The sequence below is a fragment of the Lineus longissimus genome, chromosome 3 (assembly GCF_910592395.1).
Source record: "Lineus longissimus chromosome 3, tnLinLong1.2, whole genome shotgun sequence".
NCBI classification, from domain to species: domain Eukaryota; kingdom Metazoa; phylum Nemertea; class Pilidiophora; order Heteronemertea; family Lineidae; genus Lineus; species Lineus longissimus.
The window spans coordinates 21,771,634-21,787,508 of record NC_088310.1 but is presented as its reverse complement, the minus strand read 5'-3'; the positions used below and the strand labels follow the sequence as shown (position 1 = coordinate 21,787,508).

At 38.4% G+C, this 15,875-nt stretch overlaps 1 protein-coding gene across 1 annotated transcript in view; it reads left to right on the top strand.

The window, feature by feature from the left end:
- The window catches only part of LOC135484225 (B-cell lymphoma/leukemia 11A-like), a 108,781-nt gene extending 102,849 nt beyond the window's left edge, over positions 1-5,932 (top strand). The window contains exon 4 of the mRNA XM_064765502.1: positions 678-5,932. Within this exon, the coding sequence (XP_064621572.1) occupies positions 678-2,926 (2,249 nt within the window). The 3' untranslated portion in view covers positions 2,927-5,932. The remainder of the gene's footprint in view (positions 1-677) is intronic.
- The last annotated feature ends 9,943 nt before the right edge of the window (positions 5,933-15,875 follow it).

Below are 15,875 nucleotides of genomic sequence, written 5' to 3'. Positions count from 1 at the left end.
ATCAAGCCATCAGCACAAAATTCTTATCTCCGTGTCATTTGCAATTGGTATAAACCAACAGCAATGACATGACAAGTGCAGAGGACGAAATGCATAAAAACTTAATACAGGAGGAGACAGTGAAGAATGGCCTAACCAAGATGCTAACCACCATTGGGAGAATTCAGCCAAAAATTTGATGTATGTGCTGGGGTTCTAATGAGCCGTGTCATTAATATCACTCACATATGATGGGTAAAACTGTGAAGCTGTAAAAAAGCTGCATACAGGATGGAGGTTTGATGTTGGAGGCTAATGGCTCTTGGTTGTCATAGGTGCACGGGGACGGCAGGGGAAAACTATGCATATTAGGTTGGGGAAATCTAATAATTCAAACAAGACTTTCGTTTGCCATCAATCTTCGGAATTTTTAAGTGCTATTTTCATCTTTTGACAAATGCCAGAATTTTAAAACTTTCTTAAGATAGTGACAGAAGACACAGGGAAGCAGATGCTAACAACACATATATCTACTCAGAGTTCTTTCTTCCCTCTATCCACCTTATCTCCTCTTCAGCAGAAAGTATTTTCAATTAGAATCCTGGTAACACTTCTGGTTGTGGTTTTCAGCGCCTTGCAAACACATGAAGTTTACATTAAATCTTAATGCTTATGTATTAATTTCTTATATTTTTCAGAACCCTATAGTTTTGTCTGCGGGACGTGTAAGACAACATTGGACTCGGCGTGGAGCCTAGTACAACACGCTCAGAATGCTCATGGGATGAAGATATATCAAGAGAACAACAATGTCATCAACTCTGGCATGGACCGGGAGAGAATGAACAGGCATGACCGCGATCGCGAGAGAGAGAGAGAAAGATCGAGAGAGCGGGAGAGAGAAAACAGCAGCAACTGTAGTATCCCAATCAGTATAAGTCACAGCCACAGCCATAGTACGAACGTGACCCCACAGCCTCCACTGATGAAGCCTTCTCCACCAGACCACCCGCCTCATCTACTCAACATGGATATAATCAGCCATGCTCCACATCCGTTTATGTTTCGTATGCCGCTCGGCGAAAGGCAGCCATTGTCACCCATGAATCATGGTCCCTTCACCCGTCCGCCAGGCCCAGACTTCAGGATGGACCTTTTACATGATCCATTTCACCGATTCAACACACTGGCGTTTCCACCAGGAATCGAGCCCCCGCCAGGGGTATTTCATTCACCTGCAATGGACCGTCCACGACCACTTGGTCTTGGCTTAGAACCATCATTGGATTTTTACTCGCAGCGCCTACGTAGATTAGCTGGCACCAAACCCACTAGTCCCTCTCATTCGCCATCTCCCGCTAAGCGAACGCCACCGTTCTCCTCTCATTCATCGGTGCCAACAACACCGACCACGCCAACAGAGCCAGCAGATCAGTCGCCAAAAATCAACCAGCCACCGAAACTGAAGGCTTGCGAATTCTGTGGGAAATGTTTCCGGTTTCAGAGCAATCTTATTGTTCATCGACGATCACACACAGGAGAAAAGCCTTTTAAGTGTTCACTGTGTCCACACGCCTGCACCCAGGCCAGCAAGCTCAAACGTCATATGAAAACACATATGAACAAGTCACCATTTTCTATATCCTCCAACATGTCTGACGGGAGTATGCCTTCTACAAGCAGTACCCCTGACTCAAATCGGTTCATGTCGAAGGATTTAGATGGCGAGGATGAGAATGAGACTGATATGGATGAAGATGAAGAAGAAGACGGAGAGGAAATGGAGTCAAATACGCATGGAAATGATGATGCTGATCGTCGAGATGAAATCGCGGAAGAACCAAAAGATCTGTCAAACAGGAACTTTTCTCACATGCACAGCTTCAGTGAGGACTCCAATGACCAGAATGATCAGAATGACTTTAGAAAAAAAGCCATCGATAGTTTAATGAAGGACCGACAATCTTTGCTCAGTGAGGTGATGGAGAAATCAGGACTTAACAGTATCCAGCCATACAATGAGGCATTTCAGGCAGCCTTGGCTGAGAATTCCCGCCAAAGTGAGCCTGCTTCTAGTACTACCGGCAGCATCACTGATGGCATGAGGGAGAATGGCATGAGCATAAGGGAAAATGATCATAATCATACTCCCATGAACTCAGAAAATGAACTGAAACCAACTATGAACAGTTTGGATCATCATCATCATCACCCGTTTCATCTAAATCGTAATGAAAGGCGTTCGTTTGACTATCACCATTCAGAATTGGCAAAGAGGATTAAATTGGAGGCACCAGCTGAGCATTTGTCCAACATGGAGGCCCTGTATTCAGGAATATGGTTCCCACCTAGTGCACATCCGGTGCCACCCCGTGATATATTTATGGGTGCAATGCACCCGCATCACCCACCAATGCCACCAATGGACCATCATATCCCGAGCAGCACTCCCCAGCAAAACGGAACGCATCCACCTAGTGCCTTGATGTCGCTTGGGGAGAATCGGTTAAAGCTACAAAGTGACAGTGGTGGCAGGATCATGCTTGACCCTGCTCTCCACCAGGCTCACCACAATATGATAAAAAAGGAGAGCAGTAATAGAGGACGCAACGATACATGTGAGTACTGTGGTAAGGTTTTCAAGAACTGCTCGAATCTAACTGTACACAGACGTAGTCATACTGGCGAAAAACCTTATAAATGTGAACTATGCCAGTACGCTTGCGCGCAATCGAGCAAGCTAACACGTCATATGAAAACACATGGACGCTTAGGCAAGGATGTTTACCGGTGCAAATTTTGCAGCATGCCCTTCTCAGTGCCAAGCACTCTTGAGAAGCACATGAGAAAATGTGTTGAGAATCAACAAGCAGGAAAGCCTTTGGATGGTGTACCGTCGCTATCCAGTAGTATGTCGGAAACGTCTCTACCGCCCACGTCGGTTTGACTGTGGCGAGCCTTTAGTGATGGTGTACCGTGCCCTTAGAAAGGTATGTTACAAGGTCAATTTTAAGGTCAAGCTTTGAGGGGTGTTTTGGTCATTCCCTTTCAGCAATAACTGTTAACATTTTCATAAAAATTCAGTTTTTCCATTCAATTGAAAAAGAAAAATGCTACTTTTGAAAAAAAGAGAGACACTATAAATACTTTTATTATGACAGTCACCAGCAGAAGCTAATGCCGATACCTTTTGAAATTCCAAACATTTAGTCCTGGAGGGGTTAAAGAATCTAACATCGGTCACCCAACATGAAACGTGATAAAAAAAACTTGGCAACTGCCAGATGCAAAAAAACACCCCCTTTCTATTAAAAGCAGCACAGGAAGTAAAATCAATTCCTTGTTGGAAAATCATGAAACAAAATTGTAATACATGCAAAATTCTATTGATGTTAGTTGGAAGCAAAACTGTATTGGATCGTTATTTTGATTGGTCTACAGTTAGTGCCATCGGATTTTGTGCCATCAGAGTTACTCCAAGTGGATATTTGTCCAATTTAATCTATGAACATGTCAAAGAAATCCAAAGACTATCGATGTTTCCAATTTCATTATTGGGCATTAGTTAGGTTGTGTCTAAAACTGTTTTATGAGTTGGGTCATCAATATTTCGTTATCTACCAGGGGAGTTGAAGCGCACTGGCTACTCTGTGTATGCAGCAACAAGCCATGCGTTTGGAATGTTCTGTCTCATAATCCAAAATTACGCAATTATGCTTAGTTTAACACTTTGAGAACTAAATGTAAATTCTATCAAAATTGTGGTATTCCTTTCAATGCAGATAAGAATATTTCATGGTTACCACCTATATTCTGGTGCACTTTATTTCAGATACTTCAGTTGGTGAATTGCAACACAATTAAGTTAAGATGAGCAAAAAGAATCCCTGCTTTACATCTTCTTTAAAATTGTAATCTAACATGAAATTGACTATATTTTGACCCCCGAGATTTTTTTTATCAAAACAACCATCTATCACAGTTGGTAGACTGAATGAGCCATAAAATTAAACTTCCCTGGTATTTGCGAAAGGGTTTGTCAAATTATAACAGCCTTGCTTAAGAGTATTAATTAATTAGTTAACTAATGCTTCAAGTATTGGACCTAATCATTGACCATGAACTAATTATTTCCTATGGGTGCGAAAAATGCCAGTTTGGCTATGACCGGTGAAAAATGCCATGTGGGATAATTATCACAAAGGCTAACAATTATAAAAGAAATGAATGTCATCCTCTAGTGTAGTAGGGTCACCAGCTGAGTAAACCCTTTGTATGAAATGAATCAAAAGTACTCTGCCTATGAATGGAGGACAATGGTGTCACGTGACCATGCTTGGCGAGTGTTTTCAGTGATACTGTTTAGCAACCTTGCGCAAGCCGTTAGTTCATCGCAAGGGCAAACAGTGTCAGAGGTTGTAGATTCATAATGTGGATCACACTATATTGATCTGTGCATCCACATTTCGTGTTTTGCTTGCGAGTTTCATCCCATAAAAGGACTTATCATAAAAAGGGCAGCTTTTCATATCTTGACTATTTGAATACATCTCCTATATACAATGTTCATTCAAAAATAACGCCATTTAGTAGACTGGACAGTTTCTGAATATTAGGCATTTGATTGGTCAGTTTCTAAGCCTAATATTGGTCAGTTCACGACCCTACCTCTGAATTTCATTGGTCTGTTATTGCCCTTTAAATTTCATTGGTCAGTTTAAATACAGTTTGAATTTTAATTGGTTGATCTGACTTGTGACCATGGTTTGAAGTAAATAATGTGGTAACCGTGATCACGTTGTTACCCAGCAAAACAGTATGTCACATTTTTTCTTGACTAAGCTATGTTTAGCAATAAGAAATCTGAAATAAAATTTTGTTGTTATGTGTTTATATATGTGTAAAGAATTCTAAGGTTTGTTTCTGTATGTGCCATAATTATTATAAGAGTCTTTTAATTCCTTGATTTTGAAAGACTAAATTGTAAAATAAAAGGTAGATAAAGATGCCATGAACTGGCCCAACATGACAGTTGTGAATATAATGTATAAATTGGGACGCTGTTGTTGTTGACATAAGTGGAACTTGTACCCGTAAAAGTGATTGTAAATTTTGAATAATTAATGTGAAACATATTAGAATTATCCAAGATTATCCTATCTCTTTAGGGTCAGAGTGATGTGCCTTTAAAATCAGTGCCATAGAGAAAAAACGCAGCAAAGATGCGTAAAATCTACTAACATGGCACCACAGTATCGCTAAAAATCCTGGTCTGGTGCGAATAGGGGTTACTTTCTGAGCCTTCAATGCATAATTATTTTGATAAGCTTACTGCGTATGATAGGTCTACAGGGTTAACAGGGTGCATGAGAACTAGTTGCTTTCCAAGATATTTTGTCCCTCCTTTGGAACTTACTTATATAACTTCTGGTGAGTTTGGTAGATGTTGAAATTGTGGACTTGAATTATTGTTAGTGCGACTTGTTCCACTTTCCCTCTTTTTATTAAATATTCCCATTTTGTTTTCTGGTGGAATATGACTTGCAAACACTGGCTGTCTGAAGCTTGTGAAATAGCTTGGGATATTTTGCTTTTGTAACAGCAAGCCCCCTCATTAAAACTCCCTCTTTAACTACTACAATGTTAACGCTAGCTAATTGTCTTCTTCTCGCTTTGTTTTCTTACTTTTATAACATGTAGCATACGACCAGTGCATATGATATCGTCATAATTGTAGATTTCCTTTTTCGCACATAAAAATGCATATTTTGGGTCATTGGATGTGGATGGTCATTTTCAAGTTTGTTTTTTTTTCAAATAAAATGGGTAAACGGTTTTCTGCAGATAAGAAAAATAATTGTCAACAGCTTCAGGCATCTGGCACTTACCATTTTCGGCAACAAAAAAATGTTTAATGATTTTTTTTGCATAATATTTGGAGACACTATGTAAATTTTCTTATTCTGGAATTAAAAAAACATGTATATCTTTTTCTGATGTTGTTTGCCAATTACCATGAATTACATTCAGTACACTTTTTAAAAGGTAGCAGGAAATATCCTATCATGGGCATTCAGCATAATTTTCTCAATTGAAGACACTTGTGAAACACACGTGCCTGAGGACCAAAGTAATAGTGTCTTCGAATTGGGAAGTAATTATTTCTGCATGGTGGCATGTTCTGCTGGGCTGCTTAGCAGGTCCAGGGGCAGGCCGGGATTTTGTTCCAAGAACTTTTGATAAAACTAGAGCCATGTGCGAGCAAAATACTTTTATATTTTGGCATTTATGTGTTCAAATTGTCATGTACCGTCATCTGACGTTAAAACGCTCTACAAACATATCTACAAATCATATTTAAGAAGAAAACTGTTCTTTTCAAAGGCATTGAATGCTGGCCTGCATTTTTACTGCTTATTGCTTCAGCACAACATTGCTTAAAGCTCTGTGTAGCGTAGAAGCCCGGTATTTTTATATGAATGGCCTGTTTATTAGCGCTAGATATATTATTAGGTATTTTGTTTTCAATCTAACATATTATAATGCCATAAATTTCACCACAACTCCTCAATGTACCATCAGAAAATATATTTGAAACCCAATACACAACCTAATTTTAAAGTGCTTGACTTTCGTTCCTCTCCTTCTGCCATCAATTTTCATTTGTATCAAGAACATTAATTTATCGTAAATTTCATTCCCAAATCCAAATGTTGGTAATGGCGACCTAGTCCGCCATACTCCCACCCTATATCTTTTAAATTTGGTCAGCGCCAACGGATAAAATTATAATTGAGTCGCCTGTCCATACTTTACTTGTGAGGTCACATCAACTGCCATTTTCCGATCATATATTTCTGATGGTCCATCGATGAGTATCTCTTGTGCCAGTTCAGAGCTGACGTCAAAGGTGCTCAGACAATGCTAAGTTATTGCTTCGCTTCATCTACAAATGACTATTTTGAGCCGAACTAAAAGTTCTTATTCGACATGTATTTTACCGGGAACGTCTGTCAAATACAGTATAAGAATAAAGGAGACAGCATTTGTCCTACTGTGGCGATTATCATTGGAAAGGTGCTGCCACTTTTTGTTTTAGTTCCAGATTGATGGTCTAGTACTATGACTTCAGTTGTATGAGAATGACTTATGGTCACAAGTGGCGTAATATAAGACAGGGGGTCGCTTGTTCCATTATCAAACTCACTGGTATCTCCGGCTTGTTCATTATCTTGCTCAATGAGTGTCCCCTGGTGGCAGACTGTGTCAATGATTGTAGGGAGAACAAATTAGATATATTAATGTACACAAGGTAGATGGTTGGTGTAGTATTGGTTATTGCCACCGGGGGGTGTTCTATGGTGCCATTTATAAGGGGAGATTTTCCATTCCCGTCTTAAAATTGTATCATAAAAAATTCTTGTTTTGGTCGTGAATCCCAATAATGGTGGACATTATCTTTTCTCAATTTCCTTTTTTTGTTCGCTCTGGTATACATGTATGTAATCAAAAATATATAAGCGAGATCGCCTTATATATGTTTGATGTAATTCTAAGCTGGCATAGTTTTAGGCATTTAAGCGCTAAGCATCATAATCTCATACTACAAGTGTATCTGGAGTATAACATGTATCATATAGTGTGAACGTCTTTGGTCTGTGATAGACATCGGGTTCTAGTTATCCATTGAAGGTGTACATGTCTATGTTTTGTTTGTATTTTCCAACGAGTTACTGGCAAAACCTCCGCTTCCATACATTCTGTATACTTTAATGATTTGGTGCCATTGCTGGTGAAGCTTTTGGTGAAAGCCGTTGAAGAGTATAAATCACACTTAGCTCTGACTTATGTATTATTTGTAGTTCATCCCTTGGCTATTAATAAGTTGGAAATGATGTCAACGACTGAGTGTAACTCCTTGAAATTGCATGTAATGCTACAACAAGATAAAACGTTTTACCACAACTCTGGCATTAACACTGCAAATGATGTGTCAGTCATTCATGATGGCGCTCAAGTAAAAAAATATTGTTGTAATTGGTAAATGCCATTTTGTAACTACCAAACCATTTAGTTTTGTCTTAGTCCGACACACGGTTGTTCCTGGACGAGTCGAGTTGCGTTCAAAATGAGCAACTAAGTGGGACAGCAGTCGTCAATTTAACATCCCATTGTCACCTTCACATACGACTAGTGCATATTGTTCTCTCTATTCACCCGGCATTGCCTCTCATGGTTAAGTGTTGTATCAATAATTAAGTTGATGTAGTTGCAGAAGCGGAGAATTGTGCGACTTGCAATTGGTTGCATTGATTAAACACAACACGAGTCCATTTTTGGCCATTAAGACTTAAACTTGCCTCAACCCAGCCGCAAGATACACGCTCGTCAACAGGCACTACTTATGTTATGAAAACAGCACAATACAAATAGAAATTTTACCAAGGCGAGAAAATCTAACAGAAAAACGGATTTTACAACATAATGAGATGTTTGCAAATAAATGTCGCTTAGTGAGTGGCTATCTTAATCAATACTACAGGCTATTGCCATGATTAAATGCCAACTCCGGCCACGGTAAACCTATTGGCATACTGTCAAGTTCAGGCTGAAAATATTGGCATTGATACTGTAAGAATAGTGTGCAACTGAAATCAGCATTCAAGGCAATGTGTAGTCAGTGGCATCCTGCATTGACTCACTTATAGCGTGACCAAGACATTAGCTGACCTGTATCGTTTCGATACCTCATACCTTATATCAAATATTTTTAAAAAGTTCCTCAAATGGGTTTTTTCAGAGAGGATGAAAGAAGGTGGTGATGTTAAAAGCATGAAACAAAATGTGAATACTCTGATCTAGCACACACTTAGAATGCCAGTATCACATATCGAATTAAGATCAAGATATAGTAGAAGGGCCTATTCATGTACATGACACTGACACATTGTTTGCAGCTGGCCCCACCGAACAGTTACCCCAGCAGTATAATGCTTAAGGTCCGCAGTCAGAAACCTGGCCAATAAGGTTAACAATTCACCATACAGATTTAGAGGCTGTTCTATAGACAGACCGCGCTAAATTGTATTGTATTCGCTCATTAAAAATGACAGAGAATAATGTTTGAATTGTCTTTTTGCTTCAACTTTGCAAGATTTTGTAACACATTAGCCTTTGGGGGCACTTATTTGAATTTTGAAATATATAAATTATCTTTGAAAACAATCAACTATTGAAAATTAACAAACCCTTTTAGTTTTGGAATCTACAGTTGTAGAATGTACTGCCTTGAAAGGCTTGCATTCTTTCAAATGTTGAGAAATTTCGACCCCCATATGTTAATGTGAATTTTACCCTGAATTCGATGTATCATTCTTTATTGTTAAACTGGTGTAATGATATCTATGTATTTCCAATAAATGAAGTGAGGTGATTTTTAAGAAAAATCTATTTAATTCCTTGACTCTATTAGGCAGATTTAACAAACGTTGCGATTGGCCTTGAACAAGTTTAGGCCTCGTTATCCACGTGACCATAACGTCCCAATCCAAGATCAAGTCATTCAGAATTAGTAAAAGCAAGAAATGTTTATTAACCTAATATCAATCACTGTTGACGGTTCTTGTTCCACACTGAAATAATTAAGAACACCACACACAGATGTATAAAACGCACAGGATCACTAGTTTTAGTTACAGGGACACTCTAACTACCCAACCTTCGGATAAACCTCATGTGCCTCTAATCAAAAACTCAATCAAGTGATAATCTGGCACTTAAAGTGTACAACAAAGCAAAAGGGTTCAAACTTACCGCAAGGCTCTATATTGAATTATACATAACTGGTATTCTTTTACAAACTGTACTACAGCGGTATCAAAGTTTTTGCATCCTCTTCTATTCCTATTAGGACCACAGTCGTGGCGCATAATAGTTAGTTCAGCATAAGAATTATATGTGTCTATCTGATTCAACTGAGACACTGTTTTAGAAATGGTGGCATTCTCCAACAACTAGTTCATCTCTCTCGCATACATGTAAGCAAGTGGAGATAGAATTTCTAAGCAGTGAAGAATCTGACATTCCATTGATGTACTGTAGGACCAACCCACAAAAGCGAAGTAATTTCATTATACCACAAAATGAACATTAGTCTAACCATCACCGAGTACCCTGTTGACGATTACCACAACTTTAAAATCATGATCTAAGAATTGATGTCCATCGAACCTCTAAAATCAATTTTACAAGAAATAAATGCCTCCCTGTTACTAGTTGTTACCAGACTAATATGTAGACTTCGACTGCTCAAACACACTATTGGAACCGACTAACAGCATTGAAATCTGCTTACTTAAAATTCTAATTTGAAATATGACCAGAATGGGTCATTTTCTCTCACTGATGATCTCCTTTCATTTCTGCATCGAGGAAGATTCAGCCAATAGAATATGGCCTGGGTTGCAATTTCTAAAATTGGCCTATGCTTAGTTGCCTTCAATGACCATTATCCTCTCTGCAGCAAATGTAGTTAACTGTGTCGCAATGTCGAGTTTAGCTAAGAAATGGATTGATTCGATGCTTTATCTACCATTTATATAGCCACCATTGAGAAGTGGAAACAGGATTTTGAAATTCAATCGTGTCCTTGACGTTTTCAATTGTCTAGAATTGGGACTAAGTGCGATTTAGTTCAAGCACTGGAACGTTACATCTTCTCGTTGTTTTCGTTATAGTAATTAAATAGAACAAGGCTTTTCAGGCCAAAGAAAACCTACGACTCCTATTACAGCTGTGGCTTCCCCGTGATGTATTTTGGAAATTTGATCTAGGCAACTGCTTTGCTCAAGACACAGCTTCCCTAATTTATGTCCATCAATCAAGAGTTGATGTTACTTCTGCAGCATGCTTTCTGTTCTTTCTTCATCTTAATGTCACTCCCGAAACATCAGATGTCAGAATCATTCTAACGAGACATTTAATGCACTACTACTGTTTCAAATGTTGCTGACGTCAGATTTGCCTGCAGCATCTCCTCTTCGTGCTTGCTAACATCTCGTCAAGAAATCGTCTTGAGAAAGTCATGAGGATACTCGTGTTCTGATCCATGCGTAATCTTGATTGGATAATAAAATTTCAAGAGTCTTAAATTGCTTCGTGTGGCAGTTAACTTAAGGCCAGTTCAAACTGGCACGTAGTCAAAAGCAGGTCAAAATGAAATCTTGATTTCCAATTTCTGATCACCATTCTCGACGTAACTAATTGTTCACGCATTTTCTGAAAAACAATCTTCGCATCAAATCTTTTTTGTGACACACTGTTAACAGGGAGCTGCATGCTGTCTTTTCTCTGTATTAGTTCATTAATTCGTTGTCAGACTTACTAACTCTAAGATACTATCCAATTTATGCTTAGTTGCAAATCTAAGAAGTTTGCAATTTGAAAGGTTCTGGTAGATTTGATGCAACACTAATTTCTTTAATACTTTTAGCTATCTTGATCGTTTTAGAAGAAGCTTTGCAATCATAGAAACCTAACTTATTCATTAAGTTAGTTTCCATATGCCTTACTATTCTTTGAAGTCCAATGATATGGAAAATAAACGTATTGCCAATGGTCTCAGAGTAATGCAAAATTCTATTAATTTTGAACTGTCCTTGCACTAAGAGAAATAATAATGTCATATCAAATTGGATTACAACTTGTCACATCCCCGCTCCTCATTTGCCCTGCGAACGTGTGTCCATAGGGCATGCAGAATATAATAGTCATGCGCCATTTGAAGTGACGATGAAATTTAAGGTGTGTTAAATTGCCTAGCTCCAGATCAGAGGAGCGCCACTCAATTAAATCTAATCACGAGGTTCCTCCAGGTGGCCGAGATTCGTTTGAAATTAGATGATATCTGTCACAGTAGTTCATTTACTAAAATTTTATGTTGTTGACTTTCAATCATCTATTGCTAAAAGCTTGTCTAGTGGCACTTAGTTTAAAGTTGCTTCAGCCATCTGGTTGTTGGTCATGCCTGGTTAAAAGCACTCACTTGGTCAGATTGTCACTATAATGTAAATGGCGACAAATTACGTCAGGATTTAAGGGAGATTATGGTTATCATTTTTTTCTAATCTGCTATACCATATTGTCATTGGTCATATTTTGGATAACAGTGTGGAACTTGTCTTATCAAACGTCGGTCATCGGAGGCTACATCATCAGGGGCATGCGTTGTACTCAAAAGGTTTTTTGTATCATCATCAGTATAATAATTTTGACCATCAAAGAACTTCACGCATCTCTCGATTTTTCAATTTTAATCAATTTCTTATCTAATTCCTTTAGACAAAAAAGAGCTTATTATTTGTCTACATGGCTTCATCTTGACTACCACAGACCACCAATAGCTTCTAAATCACCTTTATCCTGTCTATCTGAATGAAAACTACAGAAAAATCAATTTTTTGTTTTTCTAGAAGACAGTGAAGGACAAAAACGTTGTCAGTAATTACAGGATGTATTGCATGATTACTCCTAATCGCCTTGTAATTGATTTGACATCAATAATTTCAAATTGATTTCTATTATCTCGCCATTAGAATTCCAATATGTCACTCACGATTTCTTCATGTGAGCGTATTTGGTTCTTCACAGTTAGCGAATGTTAAATGACAATTTTGTCACAAAATGTGTTTGATAGCAGGGAAAAGCAGTAACTGTAAATAAGAACTGAACATTTCAGACTAACATAAAGTTATTGAAGACATTTCTTAGCAATTTGTATGGTGGAGATGTATTGAAACTAAATGGTTGTGAACAAAAAACAACAGGTCGTTAAATATTTCAGAAACGATCAGCTTAATGTTCAGTATCTTAATGCAAATGCAAATCCCTTCTAAATCGGCGCCACGGTGTAATTCGTTAATTAGAATGGAGGTATCAACAATCGAGTATTATTATCACCTGGTTTGACTCTCCTTTGGTAAGCCATTATACCACAATACCTAAAGCGGTTTCACCATTCATGAAATACTCATTGTTACCTAAGTGCCATGATAGTAGTGGTGTCAATTACAGCCCACACACTATCCTATGCCATGTGAAATAAAGGACAGCACTAAGCAATAACGAATTCTACAATATCATGTGCTAAATGTGAAATGTCTTCGAAATGATGATGTAACCATACTGTATACTTTTAATGGCGGCGATGGCCCATTTCTGCGCAAATCGAGAAAAAACTGGATGATATTACACGAGTGTTTCTGTGTACCAATCTGACTCAAAATCCACCAGAGGAAGTGGTTGGAGAAAATGATGCCATTTTGAATTTCTTTAAATTTCAAATGACTACAATGCTGTCATGCAGCGGGGAGGAAATGATTTAATAACGGCACAGTGACATGCGGGTAGTCTTTTGTCACCAGTTTCCATGGAAACGAAGACGTTTTTTCTTGAACAGCTTTTAAAATTTATGTAGCGCGTAAGAACCAGTCGAAGAGATGTCTTGGCTGGAATACAGGACATGCCATCGACGTGCATCGAATGCTGCAACATGGATTGTAACGGCCCTCATTTGTTAACTGCCACTACACAAGAGCAATTTGTTTGTACGCTTTGCCGATTCATTCACGTTTCCAACATTATTTACTGTCTCCAATGACTTCTACATCAGTCAATGGGATGATATTGTATTCTTTGGCATTTTCCCTAAGCGTATTCTTCTTTCTTTGGCAGAAACCCACGGTCAGACAGTTGTAAAATCGTCTCTCTTAACTGAAAATAAGTGGACTGATTAGAAAAATGTCTGAAATTAAGGCAGGAATTAGCCTTCTGTTTAGCCTTTTGAAACAACAAAATTACATGGTTCAACCGGGAAGGAAACCCAGTAAGTTTTTATATTGCCTAACTAAACTTTGCAACTGACTTGCATATCTCATAAATATGTTGCGAAGTGGGTCCCCAAAGGCCTTTGGTCCTTTGGCCTATGTCCTAGCTGCGGTATATTGCATCTCTGCATGTGAGCAAAAATCAGGTAGGCAGAATATTTTTGATCAGATCCCATAAACAATGATGATAATTAGGAGGAGGAGGTTATGTCATAAAATAATGTCATTCAGCATTGTAGCGGTAGATATTGTTCCCGGCAACTTCTCAAAGTACTAAGTCTCCCGAGCATCGTTTGTGATGTCTCCAAAAAGAATCCTGTATTGGAATTTGTATTGCATTGAGTTGAGCCAATCATGCCAAAGGTGCCAGTAATGTAATCCAATTGACATTTTCCATGCATAATGACAGTAGTCATCTCTTGCTCAACGTGTAATGGGCCGACATTTTTACAAACTGGATAAAATAGTTATTGATGAGAATCAGCCCTGAGTGGTTTGCCATTGATTCTTACAGCTCGTGTTTTCCACCAAAGTGCATTTTCTCAGCAAAAAAACACTTTACGCCTTCGTTGTCGTGGACTAGATTGACCTATCCTGTTTGAAAGATGTCGAAGGCTGGGAGCAGGAAAGTGGTTCTTTGGCAGAATAATGAACGATTTGCCACAAAATACTGGTTATCTGGTACTAAATTGGGATTTCTTTCTGAAAGAAGATGGACAGAAAGAGTTTGTTCTCAGGCAGAGAAACATGTATTGGCCTCTGTACAGCGTGTACTGGTTTGGTTTTTTATCAGACCCTGTTAGTAAGTTTGCCGGAAGACATAGCGAGAGAAAGTGGCTCAATGCAAAAAAACACTTATAGACAAGGCAGAAAGCACTAAGTTTGGTGTACTGGTTTTAATTGGACCATATAAACTTATTCTGTAACATGTCAAAATAAAATGTTACTTCCGACAGCAACAAGCCATGGCCCCTTATAGTGTTCGATTCTCATGGAAGAGATTGACCTATTCTGTCAGTTGTCAAAGATTGACAAAAATGTAGTCTCCATGTAGAAAATATTAGGCCCACAAGCGTAGAGTTGTTTCTACATTGAATTTGTCATTTACTCTACTCTCATTTGCCTAGGTGTTTCAACATATGTGCTTCAGCCAATGTATCATTCTTTCCAGTTGAGCCATATTTGAAAATAGCACTTAAACAAGAAGACATAATGAATGGCACACCATGAGGTGTGAAATATTCCCTGATGAGGGCCTTGGAGACTCGCATGTCTGAAGCAATTGAGAAAAACTGTTTTAAGAAGTTGAAAGTGTTATCGTGAACCATGCAAGAAAGTGGAAACATGAACGAAGCAACTAAAAGAGTAATTTGAAAGTTTCCCGAGAAATTATTTGGTTTCATCCTTTAAATATTGGGAAATGTCTTTCTGATGTGCTTTTGTTCTAAAGATATTCGAAGGTATGAAAATCTTCAAACCAAAAATATCTGGCCTCTCAGATCAAGCGAGTTAGCCATACACGATAACATCTGCATTAATAAAAATGGTGTACCCCCAAATTCAAACCTCGGCCATACTCCAGATTCCCTTGGGCGTGATTTCTCACGCAGAATAGATTTTTAAAATCAATTCATTTGGAGATGTCATGGCTGGCAGTCAATGCCTTGCTAATAATAATATGAGCTTTCGACTAGACAGGAATTTTTGGTAGCTGCAAATAGAATAACCTTTACGCAATCCACAAGAATACCTGCTTCGAACTAATTTTTATGAATATTACACTTGGATTGTGCCCGCCTTTATTTGATGCAAAAGCTAGAGCCGCTGCATCAGCCGTTACATCCATGTAGTACGTAGTAATTTTTTACCCGCTTTCTGAATCCTTTAAAAATCAATGGCAATTCAACGAACGGGTATGTGGTCTGAATAATTCCAATGCTCTTAGTCACTGGAAGCCTAAAATGTACGGCTCCATAGTGCGGCGTGAAAATTCTTTGATGCTGTTGACCAGAA